This window comes from Heteronotia binoei, chromosome 4 (assembly GCF_032191835.1).
Source record: "Heteronotia binoei isolate CCM8104 ecotype False Entrance Well chromosome 4, APGP_CSIRO_Hbin_v1, whole genome shotgun sequence".
Lineage (NCBI taxonomy): Eukaryota > Metazoa > Chordata > Lepidosauria > Squamata > Gekkonidae > Heteronotia > Heteronotia binoei.
The window spans coordinates 45,192,868-45,212,092 of NC_083226.1; the positions used below are offsets into that span (position 1 = coordinate 45,192,868).

A 19,225-nucleotide genomic window follows, 5' to 3' on the forward strand; every position below is an offset into this window, starting at 1 on the left:
TGGGCATATGAATCAGGACCTCCCAGATCTGAATTGGACACCCTAACCGCCAGCTCCTACTAAACACACTATATTTTAAGGTATTCTTTTCTCCTAATGGCAAACTAGAATGATGTTTATAATATATGTTACATGTTCAGAAGTAAATTAGGTGAACAGGAACACCTCTGGGAAAGGCATGTTCTCAGTTTAACCCAGACCTGCAAGCAACAGAACAATGAACAGCCTCCATTTATTGCCTTATGACACTCTCACCATCATTCTCCCATTCTGACATGTTACTATTTTGTTGGTTTCCTAAGCAAATGCTATCAAATGTGTTTTCAGTGTGTTAATTTCACTATGAGTTGTGTTTTTCTAAACTAAAACCTCAGTATTCAGGTTAAATTGCCGTGTTGGCACTTTGCAATAAATAAGTGCGTTTTGGGTTGCAGTTTGGGCACTCGGTCTCTAAAAGGTTCACCATCACTGTTATAGACTGTTTTCTTGAATATAATTAATGAAAACAGAAGTTTGAATAATCTGCATGGAATTGTCAGGATTCGGACAGAAATGTTGTTAGAACACGGGTCTCCACTTTCCAGTGTGGTGGCCAGGAATCCCATTGAGCCTCCCAGCACTCTTTCTGGTGCCTATCAAGTGTTTTAGAAAGTGGACAGGATTTGTGATTGGCTATTGGAGATATGATTGGCTGTGCAGCTTTTTAAAAAAGGTTGCTTTGGCAGCAGGTGCTAACATAGCACAAGGGTTTTCCCTGTATGACTAAAGATAAACTCTGTTTATAAAAATATTATCTTGGAAACAATATGTTCAGAGTTTCTTCCTGAAATTGTGAGGTGTTACTGTGAGGTGTTACTGTTAAAAGTTATGCAGAACTTTGCTCACTGATATTTTGTGGCAGGCTGTACATCCTGTGACAGCCATTTTGTGGTTGCACCCACCACCGTGTCAAAATGTCAAATGTGTCCACATGCTTTAAAAAGCTGGAGACCCCCGATGTTGCATATTTGTTACTTAACTGACATTTTCTTAACATTCTTTATTGTAGAACAAAGTTTGTCTAGTGGCACCTTTAAGACCAACAAAGTTTTATTCAAGGTATAATTTTTGTGTGCAAGCACACTTCAGTTTCAAGCTTATATCTTGAATAAAACTTCGTTGGTCTTAAAGGTACCACTGGACTCAAAACTTTGTCCTGCTACTTCAGACAACATGGCTACACACCTGAATCTATTCTTTATTACAGTTATAAGCTTTTGTTTGACTTGTCGAAACTCTTTTCTAAAATGTTATTGGGTAACATTTTTTTCAAAACTTAACTTTGCCTAGAATTGTTCCATAGAAGAAATCAAAAGGCTTTGTCTTGAACAGTTGGAACTCATGTCTGAGAAGAAATTATTGAAAATTCTTGAAGGTAAGCATTTTTATAGAATACAGTGATACATGTAAGTTGGTATTATATTACTCTGAAGCTATGTCCAGTAAAATCCTTAGCTGAATCTCTACTAAAACTTTGTGAACCCCCTGTGAGCCTTGGGAAACTTAACTGACAACACTTGGTTTGACCCCAGTGAAACTTTGGTGAAACCTTTGCAAAACTGGATGAAAGCTTAGTGAAGAATTTTCACAACAGCTGTAAGGGACCTTTGACAAAGATCCCGGTTAGATTTTAATGTTATTTTTGTATATTGCCTTTACATAACTGTGAATCAGAATTACAGATTTCTGTTTCTCCATTTGCAAACATCAGAAAGACGGAATCACTTTCCTCTATCTCTTGCATGAGTGGAGTAAAGCTTCCTCTGTCGGTATGAGAGAGGCCTACTACTGTCCTGGGAGTAAGCCCAATTAAATAAAATAGGACTTTTCACAGACTTACTTAGGATTTCTATGCAGTACCAGGGTAACAGTTTAACATGCTGATACTCTAAAAATGCTAGATTTAATTTTATAGGAACAATTTGGTAAAGCCTATTTGGCTATGTGGTATTGTTTCTCTCTCCCCACTGCTCCAGACAATAAAAACTTCCAGGGATGGCCTTTTACAAGAATAGCTGTTCGGTAAAGAGAGGTACTGGAGGTGTGTAATGTCTACTTGCTTATAAAAGTACTAGTTGAGTATGGGAGAGCAAGCCTGTACTGGTCTTTAAAGTAGCATATACTGTCTACAGAGGAACAGCGTACCCTTGGAGCTTGCTAAAGTTTCTTCTTGCCAGCCAACTGGAAACTCAGACCAATATCTCCTTCATTCCAGTTCCAAAAGTTTTCTCCTCTCCAGGCTTCACTCAAGCAGTCATACTGTGTGTCATCCATAACAGTCTTTTATTTAGATACAGCAGTAACAAGACAGAGGAAATATTTCCAAGATATTGCAACTCATAGTAATGTTTTATTTCAAGGTGAACATGGGACTGATTCTGACAGCGATGAAGAAGCCAATGCAAGTGAAGAGAAGGCTGCTATTGAATCAATTAGTCAGTAAGTATTTGTAATAAAGAGCTTAACGTTAACCATCAGAAGATTTTGTTTTGCACTGGAAATGGTCAAGTTGCTGCTGAAAGTCCAGAAATTCCAAGAAACCCCCAATTAAATGTTCAGTAAAATCCTTAGCTGAATCTCTACTAAAACTTTGTGAATCCCCTGTGATCCTTGCAAAGCTTAACTGACAAAACTGGGTTTGACCCCGGTGAAACCCTTGCAAAACTGGATGAAAGCTTAGTGAAGAATTTTCACAGCTGTAAGGGATCTTTGACAAAGATCTTGATTAGATTTTAATGTTATTTTTGTACATTGTGCATTACTATGTATCAGAATTACAAATTTCTGTTTCTCCATTTACAAACATCAAAGTTGGTTGGCTGTGTTTGATGTACCTTACTTGCCCTGCTGTGTATATTTCCAGTCTTGAGCAATTTGGGGCAAATTCAGGATACAAATATTTAAAATAAAATTTAAATATGTAAAGTCTGTTTGTGGATAATGAGATTTGGTGGAGTGCATTGTGGATGGCCTACAGTGCAAACTTTAATCTCATTATTTCCTTCTTGGCTTATCAAAGAAGTGGTCCTACTGTCAAGAAATATGAAGATATCTTTTTTACAGTTTCCTTTGAGCTTTGCATTTTGATTAAAAAGTCAACAATGAACATGTTCCTTTATTATCCAGAGAAAGCAAAAAAATCAGCTGATTTCCCCAGAGATTCACATATTATTTCCTTTTCTGTTCTGTTACTTTTGCTGGCACAATGGTGTTTAAAGGATGTGATCCACTATGGTCTGTGGATGTGACTTTATTGTGTTCATGGCTGTTCAACCATGGGAAGGCAAAGCTCTAATGCACCTGGAGAAGGTCTCCAACTCTATCCAGTTGCTTAATAATTAGCTAGCCTGGATGCCTTTTTATACATTATGGAGTACACACAGATAACATCTAGTGTCCCTACCCTATGTCAGTTGTAAGCTGTCCTCAGTTTCTGCAAGTATGTTTTCCAGTTGGGATTGGTACCACAGTGCACATGGGAAAATGGCACTTTCTCAGCCTGAAATAGTTTGGGGTGGGGTGAATGGACCTGTTAGACAAATCCACATGTATGCCTGGAAACATGTGGATTTCGCCAAAGAGCCTCCCCCCAGGTTCAGCTACTCTTTATATATTATGTAAAGAAAAATTAGCCAGACCCAACACAGTTTGACTGATCAGATTTTGTATCCTGCCATTATGAAATATCCTTTGGAAGCTTAAAAAAGTTCAAGCCTGTACATTTTTGAAGTAAGAACGATGGGTGATTGAAGTGCATTATGATGGTAGATGTACCGTAGGGGGGTTGACTTGATTTGCTTGGTGAGTGGAATTTGTTCAGTGCGTATAGGGAAGAGAGACTAAATGAGGTGCTATAGAGTGTGAGAGAAATCTGTGTTCTTTGTGGAGGTTATTAGTCTAATAGGCAAGTTAGAAAATTAAGCTTTGTGGATGGTTATTAGCCTATGGCAAATGAGAAAATAAACCCTTGTAGCTAGGTCTGTTTAAAGAACTTCAGAGAAAGAAGAACTGTACCTATCTGAAACCATTAGGCTTATCACCTTTATTGCAACCATTACTCTGTTACACTTCTAAATAAACTCTGTTTATATTAAAGAGAAAACAACTGTTTTATTTAGAGTAAATAATTACCTTTTACCGCAGAATCACCCCCACACACTGACTGTTCTATCATTCTACCAAATATAGCTAAGCCATTCTGTTCTTTAGGTCCAATTAAGAATTTCAAGACGAGAGCTTTTGGTGGCAGCAAAAATAAGTAGGAAACACTAGAGAAGGCAAGGAAGTAGCATAGCACTTCACCTCAGAATACTACAGAGAGGTTATATATATAATCTCCTTTCGTGGTGGCAAAATGAAGCATCCTGATTGGTTGGGATTATGGTGTATCAACCATGAGCCCATCAAACCATCCATCAAGGTCTGTTGCATGAGGATGGGAGTGTGGGGGGGAACAGCCACAGAAAGCCTTCCCCTATTTGGCTGAGGGTTCCTGGGTCTTCCTGGTGAATGTGTAAAAGGAAGAGGAGCAAGCAGAGCCGCTGTTTGTTTGGAGCTGCTCTGTTTTCATTTTCCTGTTAGTCTTAAGAAGTTGGGTGAAATATAGCAAATAGTTCCATTCAGCAGTTTAGGTGAATAAATTGCCCCAGTGTGATAACAAAAGTGTATGCTTGCAAACTGTGTTTATTTGACTGCTTTATGTGTGAGAGTGTGTGTGTGTTCACTTTCATTTATTGGAAGTGCATTCAGCTGTGGGTGATGAGGAAATGGGCTGTATTCAGGGGAACAGCATTGTTGTATTTTTATTTTTTTTGGGGGGGGGTGGAATGGGAAAGACTCCTGACTCCATTCCCAAAGTCCCCAGGTATTTTCTGAGTTGGACCTGGCAACCCTACAGCCAAGCTTGGTTCTGTCAGTAAAAGGCTGAGGGGGGAGGCCCTTTCCAGGCCTATTTTGGGCTTTGGGGGAGAACGCATTGGGGCCAGTCCTGACTAGGGCTGCCAGTTCCAGGTTGGTGGGAAATTCCTGGAGATTTTGTGATGGAGTCTTTGGAAGCCAGACTTTGGGGAGGGGAATGACCCCAGCTAAATAGAATGCCATAGAGTCCAGCCTCCAAAGTAGTTATTTTCTTCAAGGGGAAAGAGATCTGTTGTCTGGAATTCAGTTGTGATGCCAGGATATCTTACAGCCTCCTCCAGGAGGTTTCCTGCTCTAGGCCTGGCAGCACCCTCTGGGTGACATAATGCCACCTGACTGGCATGACTTAACTAGGCCTGGCTGCTTGCTCCTGTTCAGAAAATACAAAAAAAGCCCAACAAACTGATATACTGGCTAATAACATTTGGTAAAACATTTTTAAAAGTCATAGAAATCCTGTTAAATACATTATAAAGAAGTTCAGCTTTGCTAGATTACAAAGAAAAGTCCATCCAATCAGTGCCCAGATGTAGGCTCATTTCATCAAAAGTCTTCCTCAGGAGTATTTCTATTTTCTTCAAAGTTATTAGTTTCTTATTACAATTCAGTGTTAATATTGGGAGCCAGCCAGGTCTTAATGTCTTCTCTAAACAGATGCAAAAGCCTTTCTGAATTTTACTGGCAAAATACTCTCTCCGAAAAGCTTGAAAACTATCTCTGCTTAAAGAAAACTATTCTAGGTAACTCCATGCAGCTGTGTCTTAACTATCACTTTTTTTAAAGGTATAAGACACAGTGATATAGTAAAGATTCAATGGTATAGTAAAGTTTCATAAACGGTGTTCCACTAGATCCTCAGAGAAATAATAAGTTTCTGTTATGATTTTAAAATGTTTTAAATACTTTTAAAATGTTTTAAATACTTCAATCATTATCATTGAAGGGGATGATGCTTCAGTTATTTAGTAAATGTAAGAAATAGAGCCCAGTTCATTTCTTAAAATTATCATATTTAAAGTACATTTAAGTGGAAGTATTACATATGGTTTCAGCCCACAATAACTTTGACAGCTGCTGTGACATTATAGTCAGTGCTTTAGGGCAGGGTCTACCAGACCCTACTGTGGAAACTGACTGGGTGATTTTGGAACAGTCACAGACTTTCAGCCTAACCTACCTTACAGGGTTGTGTGGATCAAAAAGGAGAGAGGAAAATTATGTAAGCTGCTTTGTTCCCCACTGTGGAAAAAGACTGGGAGCAGGGAGAACATTGAAAGCTGATGTCAGATGGGCAGATAAAGGTAGGTCGATGGTTGGCTGGGAAGGAGAGAGGGTTGCCAACTCCAGGTTGGGAAATTTGTGAGGATTTGAGGGGTGGAGCCTGGAGAGGGTAAGGTTTGAGGAAGAGTGGGGACTCAGGTACAATGCCGTAGACTTCACCCCCCAAACCAGCCAGTTCTTCCTCGGGAACCATTGTTGCTAATCTCCTAGCGAGGCCTGGAGATCACTCAGAACTACGACTGCTCTCCAGATGGACAGATATCAGTTCCCCTGGAGAAAATGATAAACTCTGAGTCGTCATATCCTGCTGAAGTCAACTTCCTATGACAGCTAGTGTGACATGGCAGCTGGCACTTCAGAGCAGGGTCTGCCAGACCCAGCTTCTTGCTATGGAAGCTGGCTGGGTGATTTTGGATCAGTCACAGACTTTCAGCCTAACCTGTCTCACAGGGTTGTTGTGCAGATCAATGGGGGGAAGAGGAGAATGATGTAAGTTACTTTGGTCCCCCACTGCAGGGAAAGACTGCACTTTTCTTTTCCTAGATAGAGGCTGCAGGAAGGGGAGAGGAGATGGAAAGCAGTCTACCGCCATCTCTTTTGCTTCCATTCCCTCTTTCTCAAGATATCCCCCTTCTCTGATAACTTACCCCAAATCTCCCCACTTTCTCCATTTCCCTTCCCAACAGCTACCTTCTTGACTTACCTTGCTTTCCTCTAGCTTTCCCTTCCCTCCCCAGCCCCCCCCCCCCCCGGCCATGAAACTCACCCATAGCAAATTTCTAGTGCCCGTTGCATATTCCCCCACAACAGGCCTTATTACTAGTTATATATCAAGGACCTTAGAAATCCTTGATATATAACTTGCATATTCCCCCACAACAGGCCTTATTACTAGTTATATATCAAGGACCTTAGAAATCTGTAAAACTATTACAAGAATTTTAATTCATTTTGGTATACAAAGGGTAGTGAGAAGGATCCAGCACCTGGAAACATTTTTGGATTAGCACCTCTGCTGGCAATTGACATTCAGAGTATGATATAATCCTTCAACATTCTCTTAATATGAATTCACATGTGTTTCATGAGAAAAGAGAGAGACTGAGAATTCTGCACACTAGCTACTAGATAATAGATATCTAGTTATTCGGGTGAAATTTTAAAACCAGAAAAGGTAAGAGAACTAATATATGTTGTCACTGTTTGACCACAAGATGGCAGAAAATGCATATATATTAAATTCCTAATACCAAGCTCCATACTCTCTGTATGACAGCACAAGATCTGATCAGTGGCAAAGTATTTTGGACAGCAGATTCTCTATTTTAGTGTGCGTGCCTTTCTGCTGAACTGGTTGCTGTAAACCAAATACTATGAAGTTCCGTGTCTGGTTTTGTATTAGGCTGTTCAGTTGTCCAAAAATAAGCATAACTAACTAAATTTAATATAAATATTTCTTATGACCTGCATTTAAAACCAAGTGCATTGTTAGAAATAAAAAGGTTGCTGTGAGAATGGTGCCAAAGGAGTAATTCTGATTGTTGAATGAAGTTGGCGGAAAGATTCAGGACAGCGGGAGCTTTATTATTCTGTATTTGACATATTTTGATATCTTATCCTTTTACAGACTTACAGACCATACCTCTGTTTGTCCAAATGGCATGTTTGATATTAACATTATTCATAATTCAGAGGTTGATGTTTTCGTCCTGTGCTTGGGTGGGAATGAGGGACATAAATGCCAGGTTATATTTTCAGTACACTTTTACTCTGCTTAAAGCAGCCGAGACTCAAAAGACTCAATAGCTTGTGTGTGTATGTATATATGTATGTGTGTGTGTGTGTGTGTATGTATATATATATATATATATATATATATATATATATATAAAATACTGAGGTTTTCAGGCTGTTGCATTCAATACCAGTTTCTGCTTCATGGTGATGATCAGGGCTTTTTTTGAGCAGGAACGCACAGGAATGCAGTCAGGGTGTGTGGTCTAATATGTAAATAAATTTCTGCTGGGCTTTTTCCACAAAAAGCCCTATGTGAAACAATGGTGACATCAAGGTGTGTGGCCTAATATGCAAATATGTTCCTGCTGGGCTTTCTCTACCAAAAAAGCCCTGGTGATGATCAAAGAATACTCACAACTTTGCTTGTACCACAGATGGACTGCGTAAACATTTTTACATCATATACACAAGTTGGGGACTTATAAAAATCCCCACTCAGATCTCCTGCTGTAGAATACTATAACCTCTCTGGGTTTGAGAAATCCAATTTCCAGCCAGTTTCCTCATCTGCCTATGTATTCTTTCTTTCTTCAACCAATTCTGATTTAGTTAAATGAGCATTGGGCAATTTTAGGAGCCCTTAAAAAAATTATGAACGAATATTTTTCTTCATGCCTGGGGGATCACCTGACTGTACAAAACCTTTGTTTGGTGAGTGTGCACTTTCCCCTTATACCTTGAGAAACACCTGAGTATAGAAATCCTTACCTTATCTATGGCTTGGTCTAGATTTGCTGATTGACATAAGCCACCCACTTTACAGATAAATAAATGGTGATGTATTTGTGCTCCAATGTAAAAGGTTGGCCTAGAATGTCAAATCCATAGCTGCCTCTTATACTGAATTGAAGCAGCCTGAGAGAAGATACCCTTCCATTAGGCAGTTTTTGTATCTGTTTAGCCAAGGAAGTACACTTTGGGCCAAAGGAGAAAAGACTTCATGGAGATTTTAACTTAAGATCTAGCTAAAAATGAATTTAATTGATAGATTAAAGAAGAAAGAAGAAAGATATTTAATCATGACTGTTAGTACTTCAAATAACTGGACGCAAATAATTAGAAGTGAACCTGTGAAATTAAAAAGTCTGGGTGACTCGTTGGGATGATGCCAGTCTTTTAATGGTTCTGTTTAACTCCTGTCTGTAGGCTGGGTGCTTTGATTGCACACATATTAACATAATATGTACTTCACAAATTTTAGACAAAGTAGTTGAGGTATGAAATTGGCTAGGTGAATATAAAATAATTTTATGGCTAAAATGCTCATTAAACTCAACAATTGGACTCGCCTTTCATGATTTCAAGATCCTATGGAGAGCTGTATCCTGCCTTCTCAAGTGTATCATAATCTTTCATTTGCTTTCTTGCTTTGTATAAAGTCATTTGATAACTATGGTGAGAGTGCAGATAAAATTTTAGCCTTTTCAGGAAGTTTTGAGTCTCCTCCCCCAAAGCAGAAATCTTTAAAGCAGCCGCTCTTTCCTCCTCCCAAACTGGAGCTCATAGTTTTGTTGTTCAGTCGCAGTTGAGTCCAACTCTTTGCGACCCCATGGACCAAGTCACACCAGGCCCTCCTGTCTTCCACCATCCTCTGAAGTCTGCTCAAATTCGTGCTAGTTCATAGAGATATTAGTGAATAGGACATGCGATGGGTATGCTGTGAAGTAGTCGCATACTCTCAGCCTAACCTACCTCATAGGGACGTTGAAGATAAATTGGAGAACCGCTTTGTAAACCACTTTGAGCTGAGCACATTTTTGCTGCTTTATAGTGTTCTAATCCAGACTGTACAACTACCCTCAAGGAGAAACTAGGATTGGCCATTGTTTGTGAATTTTCCTGCCTTTGGACAGTAGTAAAGGTCCCATCTGGGATAAAACAAGAGCCTGCCACACGGCAGAGGAAATTTTAGTGTAGCTGGTGTAGCCATAGTGCTCTGATAAATTCTGTATTTAGACCTTTAAGAGGTGTTCGCAATTTTCTGTAATGCTGTGCTTTTATTCTTGTTAATTTTCTCAGAGCAGTTAAAATGAACTGTTTCTGGTCTAGAAAAATTGGCATCTGCTGTAACTGTGTCCTAAAACTAGGCTGGAGCTTCTCCCCCAGTCAAAGATATAATCATGTTAATTTGACTGTCTTTGGCTCCTGGGGCCAGACTGCCCATTAAACCTGAGGAGAATGAAAATTCATGTGAAACATCAGTATTATTCTCCGAATCCATGAGATGTCATTGCAGAATTACAATTCCTTACTATGTTGCTGTGCATTCTGCCTTGGACATAAGATGCTGCTAATGGTGACAGTTTGTAGAGCCATGAAAATAATTAGTTTTAATTTCTTGACCTAGATATGTAAAGGAAAATACAGGGTTTTATCCACCCATCCACCAATGCAGTGTGCACACATTTTCATCACTCTGCCCTTCCCCAGTAGTCCTTACTGGCCCCCCCAAATGATGTTCGGTGTTGCAAGTCCCACAGGAACAGAAAGCAGTATGGGTTGGGGGCTGCAGGAGAATTGGATGAGATTCTGCACACACCCCGGACCTGCTCCCGGTGCTCTGCTTGTGGAAGCCTCTCAATCCATGTGACTTTTTGTCCATGAGGGTCCTGCAAATATCAGGCATTATCATCTTTCCAGGGATCGAAAGAGGCTATATGGGAAGGAGAGTATCAGGAAAATCTGCATCTACTGGGGTCTTCCACTGACTTTTGATTTAATACAACCTTCAGTGTTCAGTAAAGGACTGAGCTGCTTATTCCTTTTTTTTTTTTTAAATAAATATTTTTATGTTTTATTGACTTTAGTACAATTGGCCAGTACAGCATATGGATGTTGAAATTACAAATAACCCTCCCCCCCCCAACCCTCCCCATCTTCTTTTAGTCTTTTCCCCTCAGCCAAGGGCACAGAGTCCTGATCTTCCACTGAATGTCCTTCCTTGCTTCTCCTGAGATCCACTCTAAATAAGGGTTCCATCTGGTCTCGATTTCCTTGACTTTATCTTCCCACGTGGAATCCTTGTTGATTGTTGCCGCGATGTCAGACTGTATGTAATCAAACAAATAGCTGTGCCAGCTTTCTATTGACCATTTACTTTTATCTTTCCACCCCAAAGCGATGACCGCCTTCCCCGCTAGTATCATTGCCTTGACAAGGTTTTGCATGGGTCTACTTAGTGCCGGACTTCCTATTGTGCTTAACAACATCATATTAAAGCCAATGGTTAATGGTACATTGCAGACTTTTCTAATAAATTGAATAATTTCCCCCCAAAAGGGTTTAACCTCTTCACACTCCCACCACATATGTGCAAACCAACCCTTAAATTGTTTGCAATGCCAGCACTTGGAGCTCACTCCTGGGAATATATTGGCTATTTGTGTGGGAGTTTTGTACCATTTTGTGAAAAATTTATATTCCAGTTCTTTAAATTTGGTTACTTTAATCCTTTCTAGACCATCCAGCCAACCCCTCTGTTAACTGACCTTCATGACTCCAAATCTTTTGTAAATGTACTATTATTTTATCTTTATTTGAAATCATTTTTCTGTATAGTAACCCCACTAGACCCTTCCTTTGTTTGGCCATTACCTTATATATCTCTTCCATTGGAGTGTCTAACCAAAGCTCTCCCTTTTCACTGATCATCTTAACTCTCTTATGCAAGCCTGCTATGTTTAACCAGTATTGATTACCTAAATCTTCTATAATTTCCTGTAAGGGTTTTAGCTTACCACCCCTAAACATATCGTCCACTCTAAAATAGCCTTTGTTTTTAAGCCTTTCCCACCGTTTTATAGCATGCACCTCCTTAACAATAGCTTCTAGGGGGCTCCACCTTGAAACCTTCCCTAGCCACTGTGGGTACCATTTCATCCAGGTTTCTAATGCTGCTCTTCTGGGCCCTATAGCTAATTTTAGATCTTTTGTCGACACTGTGGAAAAAAATCCAAATCTTCCAATGCCACTGTTGACCGCATTCTCGAAATTAGTCCACTTCTGTACCTTATCCTCACTCAAATCTAGTAACGCTCTTAGTTGGAAGGCCTCATAATATTTACTTAAATTTGGGATTCCCCAACCTAATTCTGATTTAAGGTTGTATAGAATTTTCTTATGAAACCTACTGTTTTTATTATTAAAAATCCACACTTTGATTGCTTTATTCCATTGTTCAATTTGATTTTTCCTCAAACCTAAGGGTAACGTTTGGAATAAATACATTAACTTTGGTATCATTAACATTTTAAGAGATCTTATTCTAGATGATATCCCTAGTATTTTATGATTCCAATTATTCATATCCCTCTCTATTTTCTTCCATATTTTACCATAGTTCTCCTTTATCATTTTGTCCATATTTTTTTGCAGGACTATCCCTAAATATTTTAATCTCTTGGCTCCCATTCCTATATTCGTAATCCTGTTTATTTCCTGTTTTTCCTCTCTATTAACATTAAGGTATAGAATTTCTGATTTTGCCATATTCACTCCGAGCCCTGAACACTTTTCAAAATCATCTAAAATTATCTTAATCTCTTTAACTCCATCTTTTGGGTTAGACATAATTACTATGATATCATCCGCAAATAAATTAATTTTCATTTCTTCAATACCTGACTTATACCCCTCTATTCTCCCGGCATTCCTAATTCACTCTGCTAGTTGCTCTATAGCTATTATAAATATAAGCGGGGATAGTGGACAGCCTTGTCTTACCCCCCCTTGAATTGGGAACGCTTGTGATTGGTCAGTGTTGACTCTAACTTTGGCCTTACCTCCGTTGTATATTTCCTGTATAGCGTGTAAGAACCGTTCCTCTAAACCTATCTTCTTTAATATTTGCCACAAGAATTCATGTGAGAGAGTATCAAAGGCTTTATAAACATCCAACTTTAACAGAGCTATTTTTTTCTTTTGGCCATGGTGCAATACATTTAAGATATTTCTAATAGGATGGGCAATAGATCTACCCTCAATAAAACCGTATTGGTCCCCTTTTATGATTGACGGGATAACTCTCTTAAGTCTATTTGCTAAAACCTTAGCAAAAATCTTATAATCTTGATTTAGTAAACTAATGGGCCTATATGAACCTACTTCTTCCGGATCTTTCTGGGGCTTTAATATCAAAATTATTTCTGTTTCCTTCCATGAGTCCGGGGCTTTCTTTCCTTCCAAGACTTCGTTAAAAACTACCTGCAATTCAGGTGCTATAATTTCTACCATTTCTTTATAAAAGTCAGAAGTAAAGCCATCCAGCCCTGGTGATTTACCCTTTTTGAGCGCTTTTATTACTTCCTTTATCTCTTGGAGTGTAATCTCAGCACCCAGTGAGGCTTTTGCTTCCTCCTCTATGATTAGCTTAGGTGCGTCCCACACCTCCGTTATATTCTTTTTCATATATAAATTTTTATAGAAGTCTTCAAATGCCTTAGTGATTTCCTTAGAGTTTTGAGTTGTACTATTATTAATTTTAATAGTTCTAATTGATTGTTTTGCCTTTTTAACTTTCAAATAATTAGCTAATCTTTTTGCTGTATTAATGCTATTCCTCTGGAAGTCGTTCTTAACCATTATTTCCTTTTTCCACATTGTTGCCATATCTAGGGCCTCCAACTGTTTTTGAATCTCTTTAATTCTAATCTGTAAACTAGGATTACACTTTCCCACTATTTCTTTTTGTAACTCCTCCAATTCCTTAAGTTTTGTTTGCCTTTTTTTATGCCATTCACTTTTTATGTCTTTTTCCTTTCTAACCAAATGGCCCCTTATTACCGCTTTAGCAGCGTCCCACAATATATTAGTTGACACAGTTCCTCTATTTTCCTTAAAATATAATTTTAACTGTGTCATTAAGTATTCCCTATCCTCTTCTTTTGTCATTACCAAGTTGTTATACCTCCAAGGTCTATTTTTCGAGGGAAGATTTAATTCTAATTCAATACTTAGAGGGGCATGGTCAGAAATCAAAATTGGATGGGTCTTGATCTCTTTAACCACCATATTATTATTTTTTTCCAAAATTATATAATCTAAGCGGGATGCTGTTTTATGTCTACAAGAAATATGTGTCGGGCTGGGTCTCGTATTGATGAACTCATGAGCTTCTTTCAAGCCCCAATCTCTTAGCTTAATACTATTGTTCTTGGTTATGTCCATATTTAGATCGCCCACTACAATTAGTTCGCCCTCTGAAAACTGTTGTATCTTCTTAAAAACCAAGTTTAAGAATTTCCTTTGTCTTTTATTTGGTGCATAAACATTTACTATAGTGATTTTTATGGCTTCCAGCTTAAACTTAACTAAGAGGTATCTACCTTCCTTATCTACTAATTTTTCCATGTTTTCCACCTTAATATCCTTACGAATCAATGTAGCCACGCCTCTAGCTTTGGAAGACCCTCTTGCTTCTGCTAAAACCTGCCACCTCAGATCTTTTATCAATGGTTTTCTATCATTTATTTTTTTGTGAGTTTCCTGTAGGCACAACAAATCTATTCTTTGTTCTTTAGCCATTTTAATTACTCTGAATCTCTTAAGATTTGATGTTAGACTATTCGCATTCAGTGAAAGGACTCTTAAAGATCTATCCATTCTCTTTATATGTAACAGACTTGGGCCCTAATGGCTGAGGGTATTTTTCTATACTTCTTACTGAACCCCCCCCCCCCATTCCCTTCCCCTGTGGCACAGACAACTTCCTGGATGAAACCATCATCCTGTCTTCCACCTTCCAGGGGGCACGCATCCCGCCCTCCCCTTCTAGCTTATAGCTAAATTTAGCTCAAAATATTTTATACTTCCCTTTAGTAGTCCGTTCTTGGCCTTTTCTCTTGTCTACTTGAGCTTCCTTCTCCCGGGTCCACACCAAGCTCCACTGTTTCTTCTTCTTCTTCTTCCTCTCTCGGGTCTCTCAGGTCGTCTGTGGCGATGCCCAGGCGAGTGAGGAGATCTCTTGCTTCTTTAGGGTTGCGGGCCACCAGCCTTTTTTCATCTTTAAAAATAATTATTGAGGAGGGGTACCCCCAAGAGAATTTAATCTTGTTGTCATATAATTTTTGCCCAAAGGGTCTCATTAGCCTTCTCTTTCTGATGGTTTCCTGGCAGAAGTCTTCTCTCACCCAAACTTTCCTTCCTCTAAAAGAAAGGTCTTTCCTTTTTTTCAAAGTCTTGAAAACTGTCTGCTGAGTCTTTTCCCTTGAAAATTTAATTATGACTTCCCTTGGGGCACCCCCATCTTGTCTCCTTTGCAGTCTATGAGCTCTCTCAATATCCTGAGATTGCAGAGTGACTCCTTGCTCACCCATCCAGTCTATAAGGGTTCTTTCCAGGAGCTTATTATTTATTTCCTCTGAAATTCCACCCAGGATCAGAGAGCTCTGTAAGTTGCGAATTCAGCTGGAGTATTTTTTATTAGATAAGGCCAGCTCATTAGCAGAGATTGCAATGTTCCGTGTGTCCTTGAGCTCTGCACTCAACTCTGTAAAAGCCTCCCTGAGTGATTTAATTTCAGATCTCATCTGGTCCTGGGACGACATTATTAAAGTCTGGAAAGCTGATATCTGCTCAGATAATTCTTTAATTGTCTTAGCCATGATGATTATTTTCCGGAGTTACCCGCGACCGCTGAGTAATTAACCAGGGCGTTGCCTCGTTTATTTGATAGTAAAAGTTGTTGTCTTACCCTCTGGGACCCTAGAAAGGAATTCTTATGATCTTCAGACCTTCGTAAGTAAGCTCATTCTTCAAATAGACTTGCCAAAGAGCTATTTACATTCTTTTGAGCTATTTAAAATTCCAGTTCGAAGGGGAGGACGAGCACACAGCCGGCTTAGTTAACGCATGCGTACAAACCCCCCTGAGCTGCTTATTCCATGCCCCAAGAAGCAAGGCTGGGTTAAGATGCTGAGACCCTGAGCTATGTCAAATTTAAGAAGCCTCATAGTATTACAAAAAAAACCAGTCCCCCCATATTAGTACAATTCATTTTTTTTTAAATTTAGAGGCCCTAATAATCTGAGGAGGGAGCCTCAGGGTGCAGAGTGGTAAGCTGTAGTACTGCAGTCCAAGCTCTGTTCATGATTTGAGTGATTCTGGTGGAAGCTGGGTTCAGGTAACCGGTTCAAGGTTGACTCCACTTTCCATCGTTCCGAGGATGGTAAAATGACCCAGCTTGCTGGGGTAAAGCGTAAGTGACTGGGGAAGGCAATGGCAAACCACCCCATAAAAGTCTGCCAAAAAAAGTCCTGATGTGATGTCACCCCATGGGTCGGTAATGACACAGTGCTTGCACAGGGGACTGGGACTACTTTTACCTTTAATAATCTGAGGTCCTAAATTGTAGTTAACTTGTGCATAAACCTAGCTCTGTTGAATAGACTTTGGGCTTGTATTTCTCAAATAGCAGTTTCTCTTTCCCTACTACATGGCAAATCACTTTTGAAACTTGGGAGACTCTCAAAAACAGTTTACTTCATGATGTAGTCATCTGCTGCTCAAAGGAAAAAAGTCTTTAAAAGCATATTGCATACTTAGCCCAGCTCGTAGGCATGCCAAAATTAGCTCTTTGGATCCTGGCCAGTATTTAGGAAAAACTGTCAACAAATATGCATTATTGTATTAAACTTCCTTAGACTTATTTCAGATTTGGGGGCAGTGAGGGTATTGATATGCTTGACATACTTTCTTTTATATAAGGTATGCTAGCCTAAATTGGTTCTTCATTGTTCACAGGCAAGACAACAGCATAGATTCTACTTCTTCTTTGAAGGAAGACAGCAAATTGGAGGGTTTGGACCCAAAACAAGGTGAGGATTATTCTTTAAATTAGGAAATCTGAATAACAGTAGGATAATATTACTGAAATATTTTTAAAAGGTTTGAGACATCTGATTGTGTGTATAGTAATGCTGACTGGTGTATTAACTTAGCTGCATAATAACATTTAATTAGAGCCATTAAGAGCTCCCGTTTGAGCTACTTTTAAAACCCCCAAAGTTTGTCAGCCCCCAAAGTTTTTCAGCATTTAGGGAATGGGTGGGTTGCACTTTCATACTGGAAGTTATAATTGGACATTACTGTGGGTGATGCAAGTTTCCCTTTTAAGTATTTGTTCCCAGAATTCTGTTTCTTGGTTATCCTAGAGCAGGGGTGTCAAACATACAGCCCGCGGGCCAGATCAGGCCCGCAGAGGGCTCCAATCAGTCCCTCCAGCAACTGGCTGTCGTCTGCTTCATTTTCCCTTGCCTGCTTTTTTCGGTCGCCATTTTGTGTTTCTCCCTGGACAGGCCAGAGCAGCAAAGCAGCCTTTCCCTCTCTCCCCTCCCTTTTCCCAAAGGGAGGAGGAGGGAGAAGCCGCCTCAGCCAATGAGGGAGCTTGGCTTGGCTCTACAGCTCTGCTGAGTGATTAAGTTTGCCAAGCTCAATTAATCATACTTCAGAGCTACTGAGACAAGCACCTCTTCCTTCTGATGAATGGCTGAGGCTCCTCCTCCTCCTTGTGCCCCAGGGAAGGAAAGAAAGAGCCAGAGCTTCCTTTTCCAGTCCCCACCATCAGGAGAGCTACAAAGAGTGCTTTTAAGACTAGCAACGTTTTACTGAAGGTGTGAGCTTTTAGCCTTGCTACAGAGAGAGAGAGAGAGTGTTTTGTTGGGCTTGTTATGGGTGTAACTGGATTTCCCTCCTCTTTTTCACTGTACTCATGCCCTCCAGTCATTCTCAATAGAAAAGCATGTGAACTATTTAGAAAAGAAATATCAAAATTAGGCTGAGAATGTGTTCCACCCCAGGTTTACCTAGCAAATTTTCCTTAATTTTCCTTTCACATTTTCCTTTGATTGAGAGTCTTGAATTTAGACTTCCCAGATAGTAGGCTGACACTGACCACTGTATATGGCTGTCTCTCTGTTCTTGTAGTAGTTTTTTTTTTGGGGGGGGAGTTGTATTTTTTTTTTATTGTAGTCATTTTTCTGGGGGAAATTATAGTTTTGTAGACAAGCACATAGCCCTCAGTCTGTGCCATGGTGCCTTCACATGTTCTTGACTAGTGCGTGAAGCAACTTCTGCACAAAAGCTCACAGTGTCCAGCTGCTTCATGTTCCTCTGGGTCTTAGCCTCAAAGCATTGACCATGAAATATCTGTAATGAATGTCAATGAATCAAAAGTAGGTTTGCAACTGACAGATGTGTACACCTGAACAGCACATATTCAAGACTGGTACAGCATAGACATTGCAGTTTTTGATGCAATAATTCATAGCAAGAGATTTTATTAGAGACTGTAAAATAAAATATTGTAAGCGTGCTAATATTTTAGACATGCTTTATTTTAAGTTAAAAGAAATCTTTAATTGTGTGTCTGTGCCCTTTATAAAGATTATATGTCCACTACCTGGCATTATAATTTACTATACACATGGCCTGGCCTGACAAGGTCTCATTTATGTCAAATCCGGCCCTCGTAACAAATGAGTTCGACACCCCTGTCCTAGAGTATCGGAAATGAAACCAAGCAGCGGACTGTTATTTGCATTGCCCACCTAAAGACCTATCACACCTAAAGACTGAGGGATGGGTGGCAGGTGGGAATGCAGGTGAACATTATGGAGTTATGCTTTTTCAGTCTACTGACTTGACTTAGAAGCATGTAACTCTGCATAGGATTTCACAGGTAAAATCCATCCTCTCTCCTTATCCTGAGGACATTTTCACTGACAGTGAAAGGGAAGGGGCGAGTCTTCCTTTTCCATGCCTGACCAATCATATTGAAGTCAGCATTTATCTGCTTAGCTGCACCCTGAATCCTGTAATGTTAAATTTATATTGAGAAAAGGTAAAGTTCTGTACTTCTTGGCTGAGATAAGAGGAAGGACTGGAATTGGACTCACAGATGACCATGATGTTGTGAATATAAGCAGAAACAGCAAAGAAAACAATTAGGAGTTTTATTATTGACTGTCAGGATTGGTTTATGGACCCAGCCTTGCTGTTAGAAAAGCAGATTGGTGTAGTGGCCCAGAGTATCTTCTGTCAGCTGCATCTGGTTTTGTCAGCTCTCTCCTTTCTTAGACTCAGCCTATCTGACCATGCTGATCCATGTTTTTGTAAATTTGTGACTGGATTGCTGTAATGAGCTCTCCATTGAGCTGCGCTTGAAGATAACCTGAAAATTGCAGCCAGTTCAGAA

The 19,225-nt window shown here is 39.6% G+C and overlaps 1 protein-coding gene across 1 annotated transcript in view; it reads left to right on the forward strand.

Annotated features, from left to right (window-relative positions):
- Positions 1-19,225, forward strand: part of CAAP1 (caspase activity and apoptosis inhibitor 1) — a 46,946-nt gene that overhangs the window by 10,806 nt on the left and 16,915 nt on the right. Inside the window, exons 3-5 of the mRNA XM_060237198.1 lie at positions 1,330-1,414; positions 2,400-2,478; positions 16,774-16,847. Of these exons, the coding sequence (XP_060093181.1) occupies positions 1,330-1,414; positions 2,400-2,478; positions 16,774-16,847 (238 nt within the window). The remainder of the gene's footprint in view (positions 1-1,329; positions 1,415-2,399; positions 2,479-16,773; positions 16,848-19,225) is intronic.